The 22,128-nt window shown below is 45.6% G+C and overlaps 1 protein-coding gene across 1 annotated transcript in view; it reads left to right on the top strand.

The window, feature by feature from the left end:
• Nucleotides 1-22,128, top strand: part of GDNF (glial cell derived neurotrophic factor) — a 58,131-nt gene that overhangs the window by 6,531 nt on the left and 29,472 nt on the right. Inside the window, exon 2 of the mRNA XM_075328671.1 lies at nucleotides 7,244-7,474. Within this exon, the coding sequence (XP_075184786.1) occupies nucleotides 7,270-7,474 (205 nt within the window). The 5' untranslated portion in view covers nucleotides 7,244-7,269. The remainder of the gene's footprint in view (nucleotides 1-7,243; nucleotides 7,475-22,128) is intronic.

Below are 22,128 nucleotides of genomic sequence, written 5' to 3'. Positions count from 1 at the left end.
TGTGTATGGAGGGCACTGGGGTCATTGGCTTTGGGGTCTTGTTTTGGCGCTGCTCATTTGTCTGCCTTGTGTGATCAACGCTGGTGACAATGTATCATTAGTCCCTGTGACATCTACGCGGAGGACTGCCCCCCCCCCAGGCATCAGTCTCTGGGGGTCCCGTCCGTCCTCCTGTCGGCTTATGGACATCATTAGAACTGGGAAATACAAACAACAAACAAACAAACTCTCATTGTTCAATTACATTTTACAACTTTTAATTTCCAAGCTCAATATCTCGGCTTCCTGTCAGTGAATGAAAACCTCCTCTATATTCAGAGGCTGATAATCTGTTTGTAAACAGCTGATGTTCTTGTTACAATGTATCAGCCAAGATAGCAGCAGAAGCAATGTCTCCCCTGTTCTCTTATCAATTATGAAAGAATATAGTTTTGTTTATTTTATATTGAAAGGTATACAATTTTTGGGCTACAAATAATCATTCTACCTTTAATTAAAAAAATCAATTTCTGACTGTAGAATGAGTTAACTGATAAACCATCAGTGAGCTTCCCCTAACAGGAATTTTCTAACTCTTTTATCTAGGTTTTTCTGAGCTTCTCTGTGGTTGTTTATCATCTAGGACCACACTGAAGATGAGATGAAAAAAATCAGCTCAGAAAAAACAGATTTAATAGTTGTAATCTCTCATCAGAACAGCTCACTGACCAATTTTCAGTTAACTCATTTAGCAGGGAATTAATAAGTGTAAAAGCCAAACGATACAACATCTTTAACGAAACCCAGATACAAAATTAATTTTTAACATATCTATATATATATATATATATATATATATATATATATATATATATATATATATATATATATATATATATATATATATATATATTACACAGTGCCTACAAGTAGTCTTCAACCCCCCGCAGATTTGCAGATTTAGCAGGTTTGATAAGATGCAAATAAGTTAGAGCCTGCAAACTTCAAACAAGAGCAGGATTTATTAACAGATGCATAAATCTTACAAACCAACAAGTTATGTTGCTCAGTTAAATTTTAATAAATTTTCAACATAAAAGTGTGGGTCAATTATTATTCAACCCCTAGGTTTAATATTTTGTGGAATAACCCTTGTTTGCAATTACAGCTAATAATCGTCTTTTATAAGACCTGATCAGGCCGGCACAGGTCTCTGGAGTTATCTTGGCCCACTCCTCCATGCAGATCTTCTCCAAGTTATCTAGGTTCTTTGGGTGTCTCATGTGGACTTTAATCTTGACCTCCTTCCACAAGTTTTCAATTGGGTTAAGGTCAGGAGACTGACTAGGCCACTGCAACACCTTGATTTTTTCCCTCTTGAACCAGGCCTTGGTTTTCTTGGCTGTGTGCTTTGGGTCGTTGTCTTGTTGGAAGATTAAATGACTACCCAGCTTAAGATCCTTGATGGAAGAGCGGAGGTTCTTGGCCAAAATCTCCAGGAAGGCCGTGCTATCCATCTTCCCATGGATGCGGACCAGATGGCCAGGCCCCTTGGCTGAGAAGCAGCCCCACAGCATGATGCTGCCACCACCATGCTTGACTGTAGGGATGGTATTCTTGGGGTCGTATGCAGTGCCATCCAGTCTCCAAACGTCACGTGTGTGGTTGGCACCAAAGCTCTCGATCTTGGTCTCATCAGACCAGAGAACCTTGAACCAGTCTGTCTCAGAGTCCTCCAAGTGATCATGAGCAAACTGTAGACGAGCCTTGACATGACGCTTTGAAAGTAAAGGTACCTTACGGGCTCGTCTGGAACGGAGACCATTGCGGTGGAGTACGTTACTTATGGTATTGACTGAAACCAATGTCCCCACTGCCATGAGATCTTCCCGGAGCTCCTTCCTTGTTGTCCTTGGGTTAGCCTTGACTCTTCGGACAAGCCTGGCCTCGGCACGGGTGGAAACTTTCAAAGGCTGTCCAGGCCGTGGTAGGCTAACAGTAGTTCCATAAGCCTTCCACTTCCGGATGATGCTCCCAACAGTGGAGACAGGTAGGCCCATCTCCTTGGAAAGGGTTTTGTACCCCTTGCCAGCCTTGTGACCCTCCATGATCTTGTCTCTGATGGCCTTGGAATGCTCCTTTGTCTTTCCCATGTTGACCAAGTATGAGTGCTGTTCACAAGTTTGGGGAGGGTCTTAATTAGTCAGAAAAGGCTGGAAAAAGAGATAATTAATCCAAACATGTGAAGCTCATTGTTCTTTGTGCCTGAAATACTTCTTAATACTTTAGGAGAACCAAACAGAATTCTGGTGGATTGAGGGGTTGAATAATAAATGACCCTCTGAATAAACTTTTCACAATTTAAAAAAAATAAATAAAAAATAAATAACATTCTTTTTTGCTGCATTTCACACTTCCAGGCTGATCTACAGTCCAAATGTCACAATGCCAAGTTAATTCCGAATGTGTAAACCTGCTAAATCTGTAGGGGGTTGAATACTACTTGTAGGCACTGTATATATGTGTGTGTGTGTGTATATATATATATATATATATATATATATATATATATATATATATATATATATATATATATAATATATATTATAATATGGCTGAGACCCCTAATTATCTCCGAAATAGATTTCTTCGCCCATTGGCTACTCCACCCATTCCCTATGGGATGGCTGAGTATGGCAGAGCTTGTGAGGCCACAGTTCTCAGGCTTGGTGGGGGTCCCGGCAGTCAGACCCCCCAGTTATCAACCTTCCTGTGATATCTTCCCTAGTTAAGATGACCCAATTAAATCGATCTGGAGAGAGAAACATGGCTCCTCTCCTCTAAAAAGCAACATAGTGTCTGGCTCAGCTGCAATGAACTGATTGTGGCTGAGTTGCAATACCACACACAACCTGTGGACAGGGGTGGCGCTGTTTTTCAAAAGATCCCTATAATATATACATGGATGCCTAGACCTAGGCTGGAGGGTTTGAACCCCAGTGCCCTCCATACATTGCTCTTTGGTCTTGTACCAGTCCCAGTATGGCTCCCCAGTTGTATGCTGATAAATAGCAGGAGCAGAATGGATAATGCGCTCCTCTGTCCCGGCTCGGGGACTTGTATAAACACTCCTGGCAGCGCTGTGTATCGTCTCCATGTGTGACATGTTCTTTGGAGATTAACTCCACATCTCCAGTTACAAACCACAAGGATCTACAATACCAACAAGATAGGCGAAATCTGTTTCCCCGCTACCCGAAAACGGCCTCACTGATGTAGCAGATCTGAGTTTGTCATTAGCACGTCACATGTACGGCTCTGCTCCATCTGTAGACCCATAGCGTCGATCTCTGTACAGATATTCCAGGGCTTCTCCTCCATAAACGCTTCCTGATCCCATTAGTAATACACAAAACCATTGCATTTCTTTATTCTTCTCCTGGGTCACAGATATTTGGATATTTCCCTAATAAATCCCCTCTATCTATATCGGAGTCGTCAGTTTGTGCCTGGGCCTCGCTAAACGTGATGAAGACAAATTTGTTTTTGGGGGCAAGGACCCATCATTGCCCAATCACATGGAAATATGATAGTGGACACATAGAGAAAGCATCTACAGTATGTAGGACAATCGGGGGCAGGCATGGACTGGCCCACTGGAGAGCTGGAGAATTCTCCGGTGGGCCTTTCTGCTGTAGTACATCACCTTCAACATGATCAGTAGTTGGCACAGTATACTTCTTACACTGTGTCCGACATAGATACTTCCTTTGTACAATCAGGGGCAGGCGTGGACTGGCCCATTGGTGAGCAGGAGAATTCTCCGGTGGGCCTCTCTGCTGTAGTACATCACCTACAACATGATCAGTAGTTGGCACAGTATACTTCTTACACTGTGTCCGACATAGATACTTCCTTTGTACAATCAGGGGCAGGCGTGGACTGGCCCATTGGTGAGCAGGAGAATTCTCCGGTGGGCCTCTCTGCTGTAGTACATCACCTACAACATGATCAGTAGTTGGCACAGTATACTTCTTACACTGTGTCCGACATAGATACTTCCTTTGTACAATCAGGGGCAGGCGTGGACTGGCCCACTGGAGAGCTGGAGAATCCACTGGTGGGCCTCTCTGCTGTAGTACATCACCTACAACATGATCAGTAATTGGCACAATATACTTGTTACACTGTGTACAAAGGAAGCATCTATGTAGGATAATCAAGGGCAGGCGTGGACTGGCCCACTGGAGAGCTGGAGAATTCCCGGGTGGGCCCCTCTGCTGTAGTACATAACCCCCAACATAATCAGTAGTTGGTACAAAATGAAACTTCTCATCGTTCATTTTACAAACTAACCAGTATATCGTTATATAGAATCATTGATAAAGTTGTGAATGTAATATTTGTATGTAGTTGATCCGTGGCCCCCAGAGTCAGTGTTACTGGTGGGCCCCTGCCACCCCAGTCTGACATATTTCGAGGGGATGGACCACTATATTGTGCTTTGATTCTGTAGGAGACTTATCTCCGTTTACTACAGGGGCAGAAGGGGTTAAGTGCGACAGGAGCGAGCGTCTATTTTTGCTTTGCATACACTCGGCTCTAGTGTTTCCCACACGGAGTATTTTCGTAGTGTAAACTTTGCTTTTACTGAATTCTTCCGGACATGCGATCACATTGTGAACCGACTGCTGCCGTTTCCAGCGACCCCGTGTTGTGCGCAGCGGGGTCACCGGGAGCAGTCACTCAGGGGACACTGCTGGGAGTTGTAGTTCTGCAACGGATGGAAAGCTATCAATGTAAATGTATACAAAAGCAACTCTGCAATTCCATCACATCTACCGTTTTTTGTTTTTATTTTGCTACTATGCAGAATGATGTGTTTCCAAGCCCTGTGTAATATCAGCTCCTGATGGCCCTTTCTGTATGGTCCTATGGAGGTAGGTTTCATGGCAATGCTTGTAAATACTGGCCTCCTTACTGTAGAAAAAACTAAACAGATCATGACCAATTCAGCTCTGCTACATCTCCTTTTAGATATTCACTGTTTGATATTTTAATTCAGAACAATCCATAATGATGGATCACTTTCATATTTTATGTGAGCAGATGGAGCAGAGCTGAATTGGTCAGATGTAGTTGTATCCTTGTGTCTCTGCAACTTATCATTGTCCCATATGTTACTTACATTTTGAGAATTGTCATTTCATCTGGTAACAAACTCAGCTCTGCTACATCTATACGTGGTGTCAGTAAGTACAGTACATGGTCTGCTGTGTTTGTATTCTAGCAATAGCTGGATAGTGGTGGAATATGGAACCTGCCATTCAGTGGTCTATATATATATATATTTTAGCTGTAGTGCCCGGGCGTTGCCCAGGATAGTAACTATCTTGCTATCTCTATACCAGTCTCTGTCTGTATCTCCTAGTCTGTCTCTGTGTGTCTGTCTCTGTCTCTTTCCGTGTCTGTCTCTATCCATGTCTGTCTGTGTGTATCTCTGTCTGTCTGTATCTCTCGGTCTGTATCTGTCTGTCTCTCTCTGTCTCTTTTCCCGTCTGTCTCTTTTTTCCGTCTGTCTCTTTTCCCGTCTGTCTCTTTTTTCCGTCTGTCCCTTTTTTCCGTCTGTCTCTTTTTCCCGTCTGTCTCTTTTCCCGTCTGTCTCTTTTTTCCGTCTGTCTCTTTTCCCGTCTGTCTCTTTTTTCCGTCTGTCCCTTTTTTCCGTCTGTCTCTTTTTCCCGTCTGTCTCTTTTCCCGTCTGTCTCTTTTCCCGTCTGTCTCTTTTTTCCGTCTGTCTCTTTTCCCGTCTGTCTCTTTTTTCCGTCTGTCTCTTTTTTCCGTCTGTCTCTTTTTTCCGTCTGTCTCTTTTTCCCGTCTGTCTCTTTTTTCCGTCTGTCTCTTTTCCCGTCTGTCTCTTTTTTCCGTCTGTCTCTTTTCCCGTCTGTCTCTTTTCCCGTCTGTCTCTTTTCCCGTCTGTCTCTTTTTTCCTCTGTCTCTTTTTTCCGTCTGTCTCTTTTCCCGTCTGTCTCTTTTCCCGTCTGTCTCTTTTCCCGTCTGTCTCTTTTTTCCGTCTGTCTCTTTTTCCCGTCTGTCTCTTTTCCCGTCTGTCTCTTTTTTCCGTCTGTCTCTTTTTTCCGTCTGTCTCTTTCCTGGTCTCTGTCTTTTTCCTTGTCTGTTTCCCTGTCTATCTGTGTCTGTCTGCCTCTGTCTGTCTCTTTGACTGTCTGTCTCTTTCTCTGTCTCTTTCCCTGTCTGTCTGCCTGTCTCTCAGTCTCTCAGTCTCTCTCTGTCTGTCTCACCACCGACATCTTATTACCTCACACATAAGCTTCTTATACTAACAATTTCCTTTGTTCCTATAGCAACCACTCACAGCTCCTATTAATAACCTATAGCTTGCAGCTCCATTGAGTTTAATGGAGGCATGTATTTTGGAGAGTAACTGTAAAGCGCGGGGTTAAATTTTCCCATCAAAACATAGTCTAAGACGTTTCCTGAGTCACATAGGGTGTCTGTGCAAAATTTTGTGATTGTAAAAGCGATGGTGCGGATTCCTTTAGGACACACACACACACACACACACACACACACACACACACTCAGCTTTATATATTAGATTGTTGTGTCAATGCCGCCGTTCTCCTGAATCGGGCGATGTCTCTTTTGTCTGTGCTCCTCTCCATTCCTGAGATACGGCCAATTCTTTTCAATCTAGCCTTGTTTCTCTGTGGGAAGACACTCACAGATATGATATGATGGCCACGCCCAGTTGGCTAACAAGATGAGTTTTGCATATAGGGAAGAGGAGGCCATATCTCTGGAACGGAGAGGCCCAGGATAAAAAGAAAAACATCGCCGGATTCAGGAGAACGGCGGCATTTCCACCAGGTCCAACAACCATATATTTATATAAAGTGACAGGTTCACTTCACCTTCTGATTCCACAATGTCGGGGCATTCCTGTCCCTTTTTATTCCACCCTGCACAATGGTGGATGGGTGGGGGCTCGGAGGTCAAACCCCACCAGTTACAATGATTGGGCATTGCTGTCGCTGTGATTCCACCCTACGCATTGGTCATCGGCTGTGCAGTGAATAAGGGGATGGGTGGGGGGCTCGGAGGTCAGACCCCAGCAATCACAATGTTAAATCCTTTCCCCTTTACCAGGTGATGCCAATACACCAGCCACTACAGCACACAGTGTATGGAAACTCCAGGATAAGTTGTAACTTACCTGCCTGTTGTCTTCTTCTTGCCCCGGCAGGTCCCTTTCTTGGAAGCCTTTCTAAGATGAAGTTATGGGCTATCTTGGCTGTCTGCATTTTGCTGTTGAGATCTGCGTCCAACACCCCATTGCCTTCAAGCTGGTTAGCTGGTAAGAAGAGATCGAGTCAAGTATCCCTACTGGAAGACGAGGACACGGCTTTGGGGATGTACGAAGCGGATTCTGAGCGCCCCACTGCAGCGCAGGGGCAGCGGGATGTACAGCATCACTGTAAGTGCCGCACCCTGGATACACTCATTACCCGCTGTGGTCTGTCAGCCTGCCCTTATTAGAGGGTTCTGTAGAAAGAATGCGAAATCTCTATAAAGGAAAAGTGCTACAACTTTTTAATAGACTACATTTCCTTTTTTCAAGATCTCTGCTTCCTGGCAGTGAATAGAAATGCTTGTTTCCATTCAGAGGCAGTAATTCTGTCCATAGCCGATCCTGATCTCAGCCGATACAATGTATCCAGTGTAGACAACGCTCTGTGAGCTAAATACAGCTGATCCTGCTCTCACCTGATACAATATATCCAGTGTAGACAACGCTCTGTGAGCTAAACACAGCTGATCCTGCTCTCACCTGATACAATATATCCAGTGTAGACAACGCTCTGTGAGCTAAACACAGCTGATCCTGCTCTCACCTGATACAATATATCCAGTGTAGACAACGCTCTGTGAGCTAAACACAGCTGATCCTGCTCTCACCTGATACAATATATCCAGTGTAGACAACGCTCTGTGAGCTAAACACAGCTGATCCTGCTCTCACCTGATACAATATATCCAGTGTAGACAACGCTCTGTGAGCTAAACACAGCTGATCCTGCTCTCACCTGATACAATATATCCAGTGTAGACAACGCTCTGTGAGCTAAACACACCTGATCCTGCTGTCAGCTGATACAATGTATCCAGTGTAGACAACGCTCTGTAATCTAAACACAGCCAAGCCTGCTGTCAGCTGAAACAATGTATTCAGTGTAGACAATGCTCTGTGAGCTAAACACTGCCGATCCTGCTCTCAGCTGATACATTGTATCCAGTGCACACAATGCTCTGTGAGCTAAACACAGCCGATCCTGCTGTCAGCTGATACAATGTATCCAGTGTAGACAACGCTCTGTGAGCTAAACACATCAGCAGCTGCACAGATCTCTCTGCTGATTTGTTACAATGTATCAGGCTGGAGTCCTGGCTGGTTAGCTCACAGAGCATTGTCTGCACTGCATACAATTGTAACGTAACAAAGTCTCAGATGTAAAAAGTATTAACTCTAAATGGGATTTAGATGCTTTCTAAATCAGCAGCTGCACAGATCTCTCTGCTGGTTTGTTACTATATATCAGTCTGGAGTCCTGACTAGTTCGCTCACAGAGCATTGTCTGCACTGGTTACATTGTAACAAAGTCCCAGGTGTGAAAAATATTAGCTCTAAATGGGATTTAGATACTTTTTTTTTTTCCATCAGCAACTGCGCAGATCTCTTTGCTAGTTTGTTACAATGTATCAGTCTGGAGTCCAGGATGTTTAGCTCACAGAGCGTTGTCTGCATTGCGCATAATTGTAGCAAAGTCTCAGCTGTGAGAAGTATTAGCTTTAAATGGGATTTAGATGCTTTCTAATGTTAGTTGCTGCACAGATCTCTCTGCTGGTTTTGTTACAATATGACAGTCTGGACTCCAAGGTGTTCAGCTCACAGAGCGTTATCTGCACTGGATACACTGTATCAGCTGAGAGCAGGATCAACTGTATTTATGTCACAGAGCATTGTCTACACTGGATACATTGTATCAGCTGAGAGCAGGATCAACTGTATTTATGTCACAGAGCGTTGTCTACACTGGATACATTGTATCAGCTGAGAGCAGTATGGGCTGTGTTTAGCTCACAGAGCATTGTCTGCACTGGATACAATGTATCAGCCTGGAGTCTGGGCTGTTTAGCTCACAGAGCATTGTCTGCACTGGATACAATGTATCAGCCTGGAGTCTGGGGTGTTTAGCTCACAGAGCATTGTCTACACTAGATACAATGTATCAGCTGAGAGCAGGATCAACTGTATTTATGTCACAGAGCATTGTCTACACTAGATGCAATGTATCAGCTGAGAGCAGTATGAACTGTATTTATGTCACAGAGCATTGTCTACACTAGATACATTGTATCAGCTGAGAGCAGTATCAACTGTATTTATGTCACAGAACATTGTCTACACTAGATACATTGTATCAGCTGAGAGCAGTATGGGCTGTGTTTAGCTCACAGAGCATTGTCTGCACTGGATACAATGTATCAGCCTGGAGTCTGGGGTGTTTAGCTCACAGAGCGTTGTCTACACTAGATACATTGTATCAGCTGACAGCAGGATCAACTGTATTTATGTCACAGAGCGTTGTCTACACTAGATACATTGTATCAGCTGACAGCAGGATCAACTGTATTTATGTCACAGAGCGTTGTCTACACTGGATACATTGTATCAGCTGACAGCAGTATGGGCTGTGTTTAGCTCACAGAGCATTGTCTGCACTGGATACAATGCACCTGACCTGAAGCAGATAACTTGCGATTTAATTAAGAATTTAAAGTAAATGAGGAAGTGTTGGGAAGCCCCCGTGTGTATGATGTGGCTGTGAATGCGCTCGGGCAGGGGCGCTGATATTTAATACGGGGACAGGTGAGCCGTGTCGGTTTCAGCAGAGCTTCAGAGCTGTTGGGAGAGGAATCTTGTGACTTTTTTTTTTTTGCTCTGAGAATCAGTGAATGAGCCGGAGAAAGACGTCTTTATGAATCAGTAAGAATGAAGCCTTGACCCCGGCACCTTTCATGTCATATTCCCTCACAAATGGCGGAGCTGTGTGCGGCTCTGGATTCGCCTCTGGCGTGTTCACCATTATTATGTACCGGCCTTTGATGCCTGTGTGGACCTGGGTGTAATGAAGCCGTGTATGTGTCTGTATATAGAGCGCCAGGCGGAGCGTGCTGCTGCTGCCAACATGCAAAGAAATGATAGGAAATCGCCACTCGGGGCTCATTCAGCACGGAATTTACTGCTTTTTTTTTTTTTTTTGCTTAATTCATATTTGTGTTGTTTATAAAACAGAAACCCACCGGTGACTGCTGCAATTGGAGTTAGGGGTCCCATACATGGGGGAGGTACAGGGGGGGGGGACATGTTGTTGTGGCAATCTTTGCAGCCCCCCAGGGGTCCAGGAAGTAAGGGGGGGCCCACTTTATTCAACAAAGCTGCTAGTGGCTTCTGTTAGAGACACATGATCGGGCTGTATACTGGTTTTGAGCAGGTGCCCTCGTCGGTCTGTGTCTGCCCCTTTTCTCTTCTGTCTGTGTCTGCCCTTTCCCGTAAGCATTCGATAGCTGTCAGCCAAACTATGGCTCGCAGGATAAAATTATAAAGATCTGCTAGTCTTTAAGTATATGAGGGTCTTATCTTTAATTACACAGTTTAACCCCCTTAGATGCCGTGGTGAACACAGCGATTAAAGCATCTAAGCGGTTAGACAGAAGGCAATCTTAGGGGTACTTTGCACGTTGCGACATCGCTACTGCAATCTCGTCGGGGTCAAATCGAAAGTGACGCACATCAGGCGCCGGTAACGACGTCGCAACATGTAAAGCCTAGAAGCACAGGTAAATGATCGCAAAAGCGTCGCAAATTGGTGATCTATGTAGTGTCAGTCATTTCCATAATTTCGCTGCAGCAACAGGTACGATGTTGTTCCTCGCTCCTGCGGCAGCACACATCGCTGTGTATGAAGCTGCAGGAGTGAGGAACATCTCCTACCTGCTTCCACCGGAAGGAAGGAGGTGGTCGGGATGTTTACGTTCCGCTCATCTCCGCCCCTCCGCTTCTATTGGCCGCCTGCCATGTGACGTCGCTTTGACGTCGCACGACCCGCCCCCTTAGGAAGGAGGCGATTCGTCGGCCAGAGCGACGTCGCAGGGCAGGTAAGTGCGTGTGAAGCTGCCGTAGCAATAATGTTCGCTACGGCAGCTATCACAAGATATCGCAGCTGCGACGGGGGCAGGGACTATCGCGCACACCATCGCTACAATCGGCTAGCGATGTCGAAGCGTGCAAAGTACCCCTAAGACGATGTTCGCAGGTGCCTGCTAAATATTCCGCAGCGATTTAACAGCACATGTGCGCTTCAAATCACTGCAGAAATGGATGCAGTGTTTCAGCAGAATAAATGCCGAATTCATGTGCTCTGGATGCAGCCCCCACCATAGACAGAGCGGGAGCAGCATCCAAAGCGCACAGAATAATTGACATGCTGCTTTTATGAACGCACAGATTTGGTTAAAAATTTTGGCATCCAAATCGCTGCATTCAAAAAAGCAACGTGCGCACGTATCATGCACAATTTACATAGACTGTGCTGGGAGTGCTAAACGCAGCGTAAATGCATGCTATTACGCAACGTGCGCATGAGCCCTTACACCCTCTGCAATATGATCGTGGGAACTTGATGGGTTGTTCGGACTTATATAATGTTACCACCAGATTTGTGTGTATCCCCTGATCCTTATCTTTTCTGTTGGCAACTGCAACCTCTTACGGTAGACGCATAGGAGCTGTATGCACGAAACACTAGGAGATATTTAACCAGAATTATGTGCAAAGTTGCTTAGTTTTTATTTTAAATGTATTTGTCATAAAGATGATTACGCTGCTGCACATAACGTTTAGATGCAATGCAACAACATAGTGACAGGAGCAATAGAAATCTACAAAGGATTTTGCACAAATACAGCAAATAAATCTCATGTGCATGAATATTTTATGTTACCACTTACAATGTGTTTGGGCACTTTTGAACAAAAGGGAGTATCTGGCAGAGGCAGCAGCGTGTGTCACTGACGGAGGCGGCAGCGTGTGTCACTGACGGAGGCGGCAGCGTGTGTCACTGACGGAGGCGGCAGCGTGTGTCACTGACGGAGGCGGCAGCGTGTGTCACTGACGGAGGCGGCAGCGTGTGTCACTGACGGAGGCGGCAGCGTGTGTCACTGACGGAGGCGGCAGCGTGTGTCACTGACGGAGGCGGCAGCGTGTGTCACTGACGGGGGCGGCAGCGTGTGTCACTGACGGGGGCGGCAGCGTGTGTCACTGAGGGAGGCGGCAGCGTGTGTCACTGACGGAGGCGGCAGCGTGTGTCACTGACGGAGGCGGCAGCGTGTGTCACTGACGGAGGCGGCAGCGTGTGTCACTGACGGAGGCGGGAGCGTGTGTCACTGACGGAGGCGGGAGCGTGTGTCACTGACGGAGGCGGGAGCGTGTGTCACTGACGGAGACGGCAGCATGTGTCATTGACGGAGGCGGCAGCAGACGGAGGGGGCAGTGGGTGTCATTGACAGAGGTGGCAGCGGGTATCCCTGGTAGGTGTGGAAACTGGTGGAGCGGCAGTGGGTGTCACTGGTGGAGACGGCAGTGGGTGTCTGTGGTGGAGGCGGCAGCGGGTATCCCTGGTAGATGTGGCAACTGGTGGAGCGGCAGTGGGTGTCTGTGGTGGAGGCGGCAGCGGGTATCCCTGGTAGATGTGGCAACTGTTGGAGGGGTAGTGGGTGTCGCTGCCGGAGGCGACTGTGGGTGTCTGTGGTGCAGGCGGCAGTGGGTGTTGCTGGTGAAGGCGGCAGTGGGTGTCGCTGGCAGAGGTGGCAGTGGGTGTCGCTGGCAGAGGTGGCAGTGGGTATGTGTGTGACTAGCGGAGGTGGCAGCAAGTGTTGGGGGGTGACAGCGTGTGTCGCCGTTCGGTAGTTTAGGTGAGAGGCCACAATTTGTAGACATGTGCCGCCTCTATAAACATCTGCTGAGCTGTGCAGCTGCACTCCAGATGTTCCCGGCAATAACGCGGCTCCCACTGAGCGGAGTGTTTGATAGATATTATCGCTGGATGAACTCCGCACCGCGGTGATGGTGGATTGTAGTGCACGCAGCACAATACACATTCCTGTGTGCTCTGATACATATACAGGTCACAGGCCTTATTACTCCATAGTGCCGACACAGTCTGCAGCGCTGTACACAGACTGTCCTCCCCACATCACACACAGTCATGGCCGCCGCTTCAGGACGATGACGGCATACATATATCGGGGAACCTCACCCTAAATTGAGGCAAAACCTCATAGGGCAGATTATTAATCCTGTGTAATGGAGAAACTGTCCTTAGCAACCAATCATAGCACAGCTTCAATTCTGCCAGAGCTGTTTGGAAAATGAAAGCTGAGCTCTGATTGGTTGCTATGGGCAACAAATAGCAACCCATTTGCTTCCATACAGTTTCAGTAAATAAGACGCGTGATTTCTTGGAGATCGACCATAATGGCGCTCCAAGGAAAAAAAATGGCAAACTGATGACTCCTAAATGCAATGAGACGCCATTTTGTAAGGGAAGATGTATAGAAACTGGTAAAATGTATGGCCCATACTCTGAGGCCGCCCCGTGGCTGTTACATGGATGAGTACAGGCCCAAAACATTGAGGAAACACAATTTATCACATACAATCATGGCCTGTGGGGATGAGGTGATCCCGGCTACTAATATTCCCAGGCCCGAGGCCGCCATGTCTCCACGGGATGACTCCGGCTTATGTTACTGCCGGAGATCTCTGACATCGTTCCTCGTTTGGGTGAAGTAGTTGTGACTCCGATGAGAGTAATAGTCCCGGGATATTTCATACAGACGCTCACCACCCCAGATATAGCACCGGAGGAGTCAGATTGTGTACATTATATAACAATTAATAGTACCAAACCGTGCCAAAGTATAAATACCGTACAGTACAGTGCCCAGATACACTGACTAAATAATGTCGTCACCACTTGTAAAATAATATATTGTGTAGCGCCCTAACGTAAGTGTGACACAAGTGAATACCGCCATACATGGTTCCAATAATACCGCCATATAAAGACCATATAATCGCTCCATATATACAGTAATCAAGTAACCGTGTAAACCGTACTTTTATATATCTATTATGATGACATTCAATGAGATCCACCATGACTAACAGCTGCAGCTTATGCTAGGCAGTGGGAGATCTCCGCAGCAGGGAGGAGGGTCAATGATGAGCTGTCAATGAGGTTAGTAGGGCAGAGATTCAGCAGCAAGGAGGAGGGACGCTGATGAGCTGACAGGCTGTGAGCAGAGATTCAACAGCAGCAGGGAGGAGGGACGCTGATGAGCTGACAATGAGGCTGTGAGCAGAGATTCAACAGCAGCAGGGAGGAGGGACGCTGATGAGCTGACAGGCTGTGAGCAGAGATTCAGCAGCAGCAGGGAGGAGGGACGCTGATGAGCTGACAATGAGGCTGTGAGCAGAGATTCAACAGCAGCAGGGAGGAGGGACGCTGATGAGCTGACAGAGGCTCTGAGCAGAGATTCAACAGCAGCAGGGAGGGGGGACGCTGATGAGCTGACAATGAGGCTGTGAGCAGAGATTCAACAGCAGCAGGGAGGAGGGACGCTGATGAGCTGACAGGCTGTGAGCAGAGATTCAGCAGCAGCAGGGAGGAGGGACGCTGATGAGCTGACAGAGGCTCTGAGCAGAGATTCAGAAGCAGCAGGGAGGAGGGACGCTGATGAGCTGACAATGAGGCTGTGAGCAGAGATTCAGCAGCAGCAGGGAGGAGGGACGCTGATGAGCTGACAATGAGGCTGTGAGCAGAGATTCAACAGCAGCAGGGAGGAGGGACGCTGATGAGCTGACAATAAGGCTGTGAGCAGAGATTCAACAGCAGCAGGGAGGAGGGACACTGATGAGCTGACAGAGGCTCTAAGCAGAGATTCAGCAGCAGCAGGGAGGAGGGACGCTGATGAGCTGACAATGAGGCTGTGAGCAGAGATTCAACAGCAGCAGGGAGGAGGGACGCTGATGAGCTGACAGAGGCTCTAAGCAGAGATTCAGCAGCAGCAGGGAGGAGGGACACTGATGAGCTGACAATGAGGCTGTGAGCAGAGATTCAACAGCAGCAGGGAGGAGGGACGCTGATGAGCTGACAGGCTCTGAGCAGACATTCAACAGCAGCAGGGGGGAGGGACACTGATGAGCTGACAGAGGCTGTGAGCAGAGATTCAGCAGCAGCAGGGAGGAGGGACGCTGATGAGCTGACAGAGGCTGTGAGCAGAGATTCAGCAGCAGCAGGGAGGAGGGACGCTGATGAGCTGACAGAGGCTGTGAGCAGAGATTCAGCAGCAGCAGGGAGGGGGGACGCTGATGAGCTGACAGAGGCTCTGAGCAGAGATTCAACAGCAGCAGGGAGGAGGGACGCTGATGAGCTGACAGAGGCTCTGAGCAGAGATTGAGCAGCAGCAGGGAGGAGGGACGCTGATGAGCTGACAGAGGCTCTGAGCAGAGATTCAGCAGTAGCAGGGAGGAGGGACGCTGATGAGCTGACAATGAGGCTGTGCGCAGATATTCAGCAATAGCAGGAAGGAGGGACGCTGATGAGCTGACAGGCTCTAAGCAGAGATTCAGCAGTAGCAGGGAGGAGGGACGCAGATGAGCTGACAGAGGCTCTCAGCAGAGATTCAGCAGCAGCAGGGAGGAGGGACGCTGAGGAGCTGACAATTAGGCTAAGTGGGCAGAGATTCAGCAGCAGCAGGGAGGAGGGACGCAGATGAGCTGACAATGATGCTGTGAGCAGAGATTCAGCAGCAGCAAGGAGGAGGGACGCTGATGAGCTGACAGAGGCTCTGAGCAGAGATTGAGCAGCAGCAGGGAGGAGGGACGCTGAGGAGCTGACAATGATGCTGTTAGCAGAGATTGAGCAGCAGGGAGGAGGGATGCTCATGAGCTGACAATCAGACTGGATAGATGGAGATTCAGCAGCAGCAGGGAGGAGGGATGATGAACAGTTGTCAATCAGGCTTGGTTAGTGGAGACTGAGCTTAAAGTTTTACAAAGTATTATATAGACATTCTGACGTTTTACTCTGTAAGTACACTAGCATCATCAGGTTTAAGAGATCTGTTTCAAATGCACAGTATGCTATTGCAGCGCCCTACGGGGCAGGCTGTTAACCTACTCGTTGCCGGGCTGTTGCTGGTCGGGTCAGGTGGTGTCACAGGTGGCCTTGCCTGGTTCCGCTGCTCTGAGGCGTGTAGTAAAAAGAGGGGAAAGCGGGCTGTTGGGGAAAGTTTGTCGTGACGCCACCTGTGGTATACGGCCAGGGGTAGCCGCTGCTGCAGAATTCCTCACCGGGGCAGGTGTTATGGCAGCCAGGATGGTGTCGCTCCCCACAGGCGGTGTGGGCCCCGGTTTGATAACGAAAGGTTTGGCAGTCCCCTGGAAGTGCCGGAGCGTGGGGCGATGGCGTCGCTAATCAGAGTCTGAGTTGGCAACTCTGGTTCCAGGTTTTTTTACTCACTGGTTTAAAGCTGCACCCAGGTGCTGGTCTCTGCCGTCGTGGGCTCCGGTCAATCCCAAGCAAGTAAGCGGCTACCACCGGTGTTTGAAGAGAGAAAGAGAGAGCGTGTCCTTTTCCTAGGATGTCCCCCCTCAGCGGTTAGGTACCCGGGCTGAGCTCCCGCTCCAAAACCCGGGCCTATTAAAGTCCAAGAGTTCCAGAAGTGTCTTGTCAGAACTATGGTCCCGACTGGTCTGACCCTGATGTGAGTGTGTTGCGCCTATTTCTACCGCTAAGTGGACCCCGTTTCCCAGGTGGCTGGCTTTAGTGACCGGGAAAATCTCAAGCATCGTGCTGGCCACCCCACTATCTACCTTGAGCCAACTCACCCACCCTGTGTGAAGGCTCCTAAGCTGTATGTAAAGTGTGAATGTGGAACACCGGTGATTAACCCCCTCCTTACCCGAGATGGATACCGCACCCTGTGGCGACCAGAGCCTCAGGGGCGCCACACTATCTTTATTGTGAAATATATTGACAGATCTGCTTGAAAGCACCACGCCAGCATTTTTTTCTCAGTGCTGGAGTGGCACTTTAGTTTTAAGCCCACTGCCCCACTTATCCTCTGGCATTGTCATGCTTTGTCAGTGCTGCTCTGGTCTCATGACGCCACCTTTTGACTGTAACCTACGACTGGCTGTAAGAAGTTACATCACAAGCTCCCAATCCAAGTCTATGAGAGGAAGAATGGGGCTCACATAGACTTGTACTGAGTTGTGACCTCGGCGCGCTCAATAAAGCACTGCCACTGCCAGCAGGTCACAAACTGACGGGGCCCGACAGGAGCTGCAGTGATAGCTGGGCATGTATAGGTACCATATGGGCCTGTATGTGACTTGGTAGAGCTTTGGCCATGTGGCAGCCCGTTGTTATTGTGCCAATAGGGTCGCTGAGGTTGGGGTTCCACCAATCTGACATTGAAGATATGTTCTCATCACTGCTTTAGTCAAGGAGAATCCCTTTAAGGGGTAATATGGAGAGGGTTTCCCTAAGTAAGCTGTAATAAGTCATAACTTAGAGTGTAGGACTGTCAAAAAATGTTCTCGACCCCTGTACATTTTAATCTCTAAGCTTTAAATAGTCTGGGTCTGTGCTGCGGAGGCCTCTATATGGGTGTCAGCAGGTGCACCCCTCCCCGCGGACAATGATGAACGCTGCTGCTCATACCTAGCATTGTGTATTTACTCGGCCTCGGTCTGTTTAGCTAAATGATTGGGCGGCAATAATTAGTCAAATGTCAGAATTTGAATTTCACAAACCTCAAATTGAAATGAATGAATGATGGGACAATCCGGGTCATACGGCGGCAGAGAAGAGGTTGTGCCTGGAACACAACTCAGCAGAGCCGATATAATGGCAAATAGATATGGGAGCTATATGAAGAACAAAGAGCTAGCACCTTCCCATGCCAGGATATATTCTATATACAATAATACAAATGCTGTAATACTGCCCCTATGTACAAGAATATAACTACTATAATACTGCCCCTATGTACAAGAATATAACTACTATAATACTGCCCCTATGTACAAGAATATAACTACTATAATACTGCCCCTATGTATAAGAATATAACTACTATAATACTGCCCCTATGTACAAGAATATAACTGCTATAACACTTTCCTATGTACAAGAATATAACTACTATAATACTGCTCCTATATACAAGAATAAAGCTACTATAATACTGCCCCTATGTAGAAGAATATAACTACTATAATACTGCCCCCTATGTGCAAGAATATAACTACTATAATACTGCCTCCTATGTATAAGAATATAACTACTATAATACTGCCCCCTATGTACAAGAATATAACTACTATAATACTGCCCCTATGTAGAAGAATATAACTACTATAATACTGCCTCCTATGTAGAAGAATATAACTACTATAATACTGCCCCCTATGTAGAAGAATATAACTACTATAATACTGCCCCCTATGTAGAAGATTATAACTACTATAATACTGCCCCCTATGTGCAAGAATATAACTACTATAATACTGCCTCCTATGTAGAAGAATATAACTACTATAATACTGCCCCCTATGTACAAGAATATAACTATTATAATACTGTCCCTATGTACAAGAATATAACTATTATAATACTGTCCCTATGTACAAGAATATAACTACTATAATACTGCCCCTATGTACAAGAATATAACTACTATAATACTGCTGCTATGTACAAGAATATAACTACTATAATACTGCCTCCTATGTACAAGAATATAACTACTATAATACTGCCCCCTATGTACAAGAATATAACTACTATAATACTGCCCCTATGTACAAGAATATAACTACTATAATACTGCCCCCTATGTACAAGAACATAACTACTATAATACTGCTCCTATGTACAAGAATATAATTACTATAATACTGCCCACTATGTACAAGAATATAATTACTATAATACTGCCTCCTATGTACAAGAATATAACTACTATAATACTGCCCCCTATGTACAAGAATATAACTACTATAATACTGCCCCTATGTACAAGAATATAACTACTATAATACTGCCCCCTATGTACAAGAACATAACTACTATAATGCTGCCCCTATGTACAAGAATATAACTACTATAATACTGCCCCTATGTACAAGAATATAACTACTATAATACTGCCCCTATGTACAAGAATATAACTACTATAATACTGCTTCTATGTACAAGAATATAACTACTATAATACTGCTTCTATGTACAAGAATATAACTACTATAATACTGCCCCTATGTACAAGAATATAACTACTATAATACTGCCCCTATGTACAAGAATATAACTACTATAATACTGCCCCCTATGTACAAGAACATAACTACTATAATACTGCTCCTATGTACAAGAATATAACTACTATAATACTGCCCCTATGTACAAGAATATAACTACTATAATACTGCTCCTATGTACAAGAATATAACTACTATAATACTGCCCCTATGTACAAGAATATAACTACTATAATACTGCCCCTATGTACAAGAATATAACTACTATAATACTGCTTCTATGTACAAGAATATAACTACTATAATACTGCCCCCTATGTACAAGAACATAACTACTATAATACTGCTCCTATGTACAAGAATATAACTACTATAATACTGCCCCTATGTACAAGAATATAACTACTATAATACTGCTCCTATGTACAAGAATATAACTACTATAATACTGCCCCTATGTACAAGAATATAACTACTATAATACTGCTCCTATGTACAAGAATATAACTACTATAATACTGCCCCTATGTACAAGAATATAACTACTATAATACTGCCCCTATGTACAAGAATATAACTACTATAATACTGCCCCTATGTACAATAAAATAACTACTATAATACAGCCCTTATGTACAAGAATATAACTGCTATAAAAAGACAAACGTTAAACTGCCCATCAGACCGTCATTCTCTATAAACACATTCTGCTGCAAGCGATAGTGAAATGCAGAGGATATAGAAGGGAAATGGTGGAAGATATATAATAGAAGTTAGAACCCAAATGCAAAAGTGACTTGTAGCCCTTAATTTATGCATTTACGTAAGAACAAAAAATATCTGTCCCCAAAGCTGGGCCGCCCCCTATACCATGATGGATTTAGGCTACTTTCACACATCAGTTTTTTGCCATCAGGTTCAATCCGGAAAAAAACGGGTAAAACGGATCCAGTACCGCATCCGTTTTTTCCCCATAGACTTGCATTGTTACCGGATTGTACCGGATGGCTTTGCGGTGCATCCGTTTTTTTCCGGATGCGGCAAAATAAATAAATGCGGCGGCCGGAGGCAACGTAGCTTGCAACGTTTTTTTGTCCGGCAAAATAAACGCATCGCGCCGGATCCGGCGCGATACGGCGTGTTTTACAATAGAAGCCTATGGACGCCGGATCCGGCGTAATGCGGTAAAAAACGGATGCGGCCGCCGGATCCGTTTTTGTTAACTGCGCATGCACCAATGTAATTAACAAAACGGATCCAGCCAAAAACCGGACGAAAAGGATGCAAAAACGGATGCAAACCGTATCCACCGGATCCGTTTTTTAACGGATCCGGCATAACGGATCCGTTAAAAAAACGGATCCGGTGGATACGGTTTTCACTTTTTTTTCAGGATCCGTTGGATCAGGAAAAAAAAGGACTGTGCCTGAATACAGAAAACTGATGTGTGAAAGTAGCCTTACTATTTCAAAAGTTACAGACAAAACATTTTCTGCCGCATTCCTCCCATTTTGCTTGTTATCCCCGGATCACATGTGGTATTGGGAAACTGATGAACATGTTTCTCATTTGTAAAAAGTTTACTGTTTACGAAATACCGTCCCAATGATGAACTTATTATAGTATTTATGCATCTTGGTAACATTTATCCAACTAAAAAAAAGGAGGAAGAGGAGGAGGAGGAGGGCTCTTACAGTTCGGCCATTGAGCCTTCGATGATGTTGCTCAGTGTAAAGGAAGCCTAAAAAAAACCCCAAACTACGGTATATTAATACAACGGTAACTACGGTATACTACATATATATTACGGTATATTAATACAAACTATAATCATAGGGGCTGTCCAGGATAAGAAACACAGGCTTTCTTTCAAAAATAGCGCCACATGGATTCACAGGTTGTGTGAGGTACAGTCATGAAAAAGTTTGGGCACCCCTATTAATGTTAACCTTTTTTCTTTATAACAATTTGGGTTTTTGCTACTTCAGTTTCATATATCTAATAACTGATGGACTCAGTAATATTTCTAGATTGAAATGAGGTTTATTGTACTAACAGAAAATGTGCAATCCGCATTTAAACAAAATTTGACCGGTGCATAAGTATGGGCACCTCAACATAAAAGTGACATTAATATTTTGTAGATCCTCCTTTTGCAAAAATCACAGCCTCTAGTCGCTTCCTGTAGCTTTTAATGAGTTCCTGGATCCTGGATGAAGGTATATTTGACCATTCCTGTTTACAAAACAATTCCAGGTCAGGTAAGTTTGATGGTCGCCGAGCATGGACAGCCGCTTCACATCATCCCACAGATGTTCAATGATATTCAGGTCTGGGGGACTGGGATGGCCATTCCAGAACATTGTAATTGTTCCTCTGCATGAATGCCTGAGTAGATTTGGAGCGGTGTTTTGGATCATTGTCTTGCTGAAATATCCATCCCCTGCGTAACTTCAACTTCATCACTGATTCTTGCACATTATTGTCAAGAATCTGCTGATATTGAGCTGAATCCATGCGACCCTCAACTGTAACAAGATTCCCGGTGCCGGCATTGGCCACACAGCCCCAAAGCATGATGGAACCTCCACCAAATTTTACCGTGGGTAGCAAGTGCTTTTCTTGGAATGCCGTGTTTTTTGTATCCATGCATAACGCCTTTTTGTATGACCAAA

This window comes from Anomaloglossus baeobatrachus, chromosome 1 (genome assembly GCF_048569485.1).
Source record: "Anomaloglossus baeobatrachus isolate aAnoBae1 chromosome 1, aAnoBae1.hap1, whole genome shotgun sequence".
NCBI classification, from domain to species: Eukaryota; Metazoa; Chordata; class Amphibia; order Anura; family Aromobatidae; genus Anomaloglossus; species Anomaloglossus baeobatrachus.
This window is presented reverse-complemented; position numbering and strand designations above follow the sequence as displayed.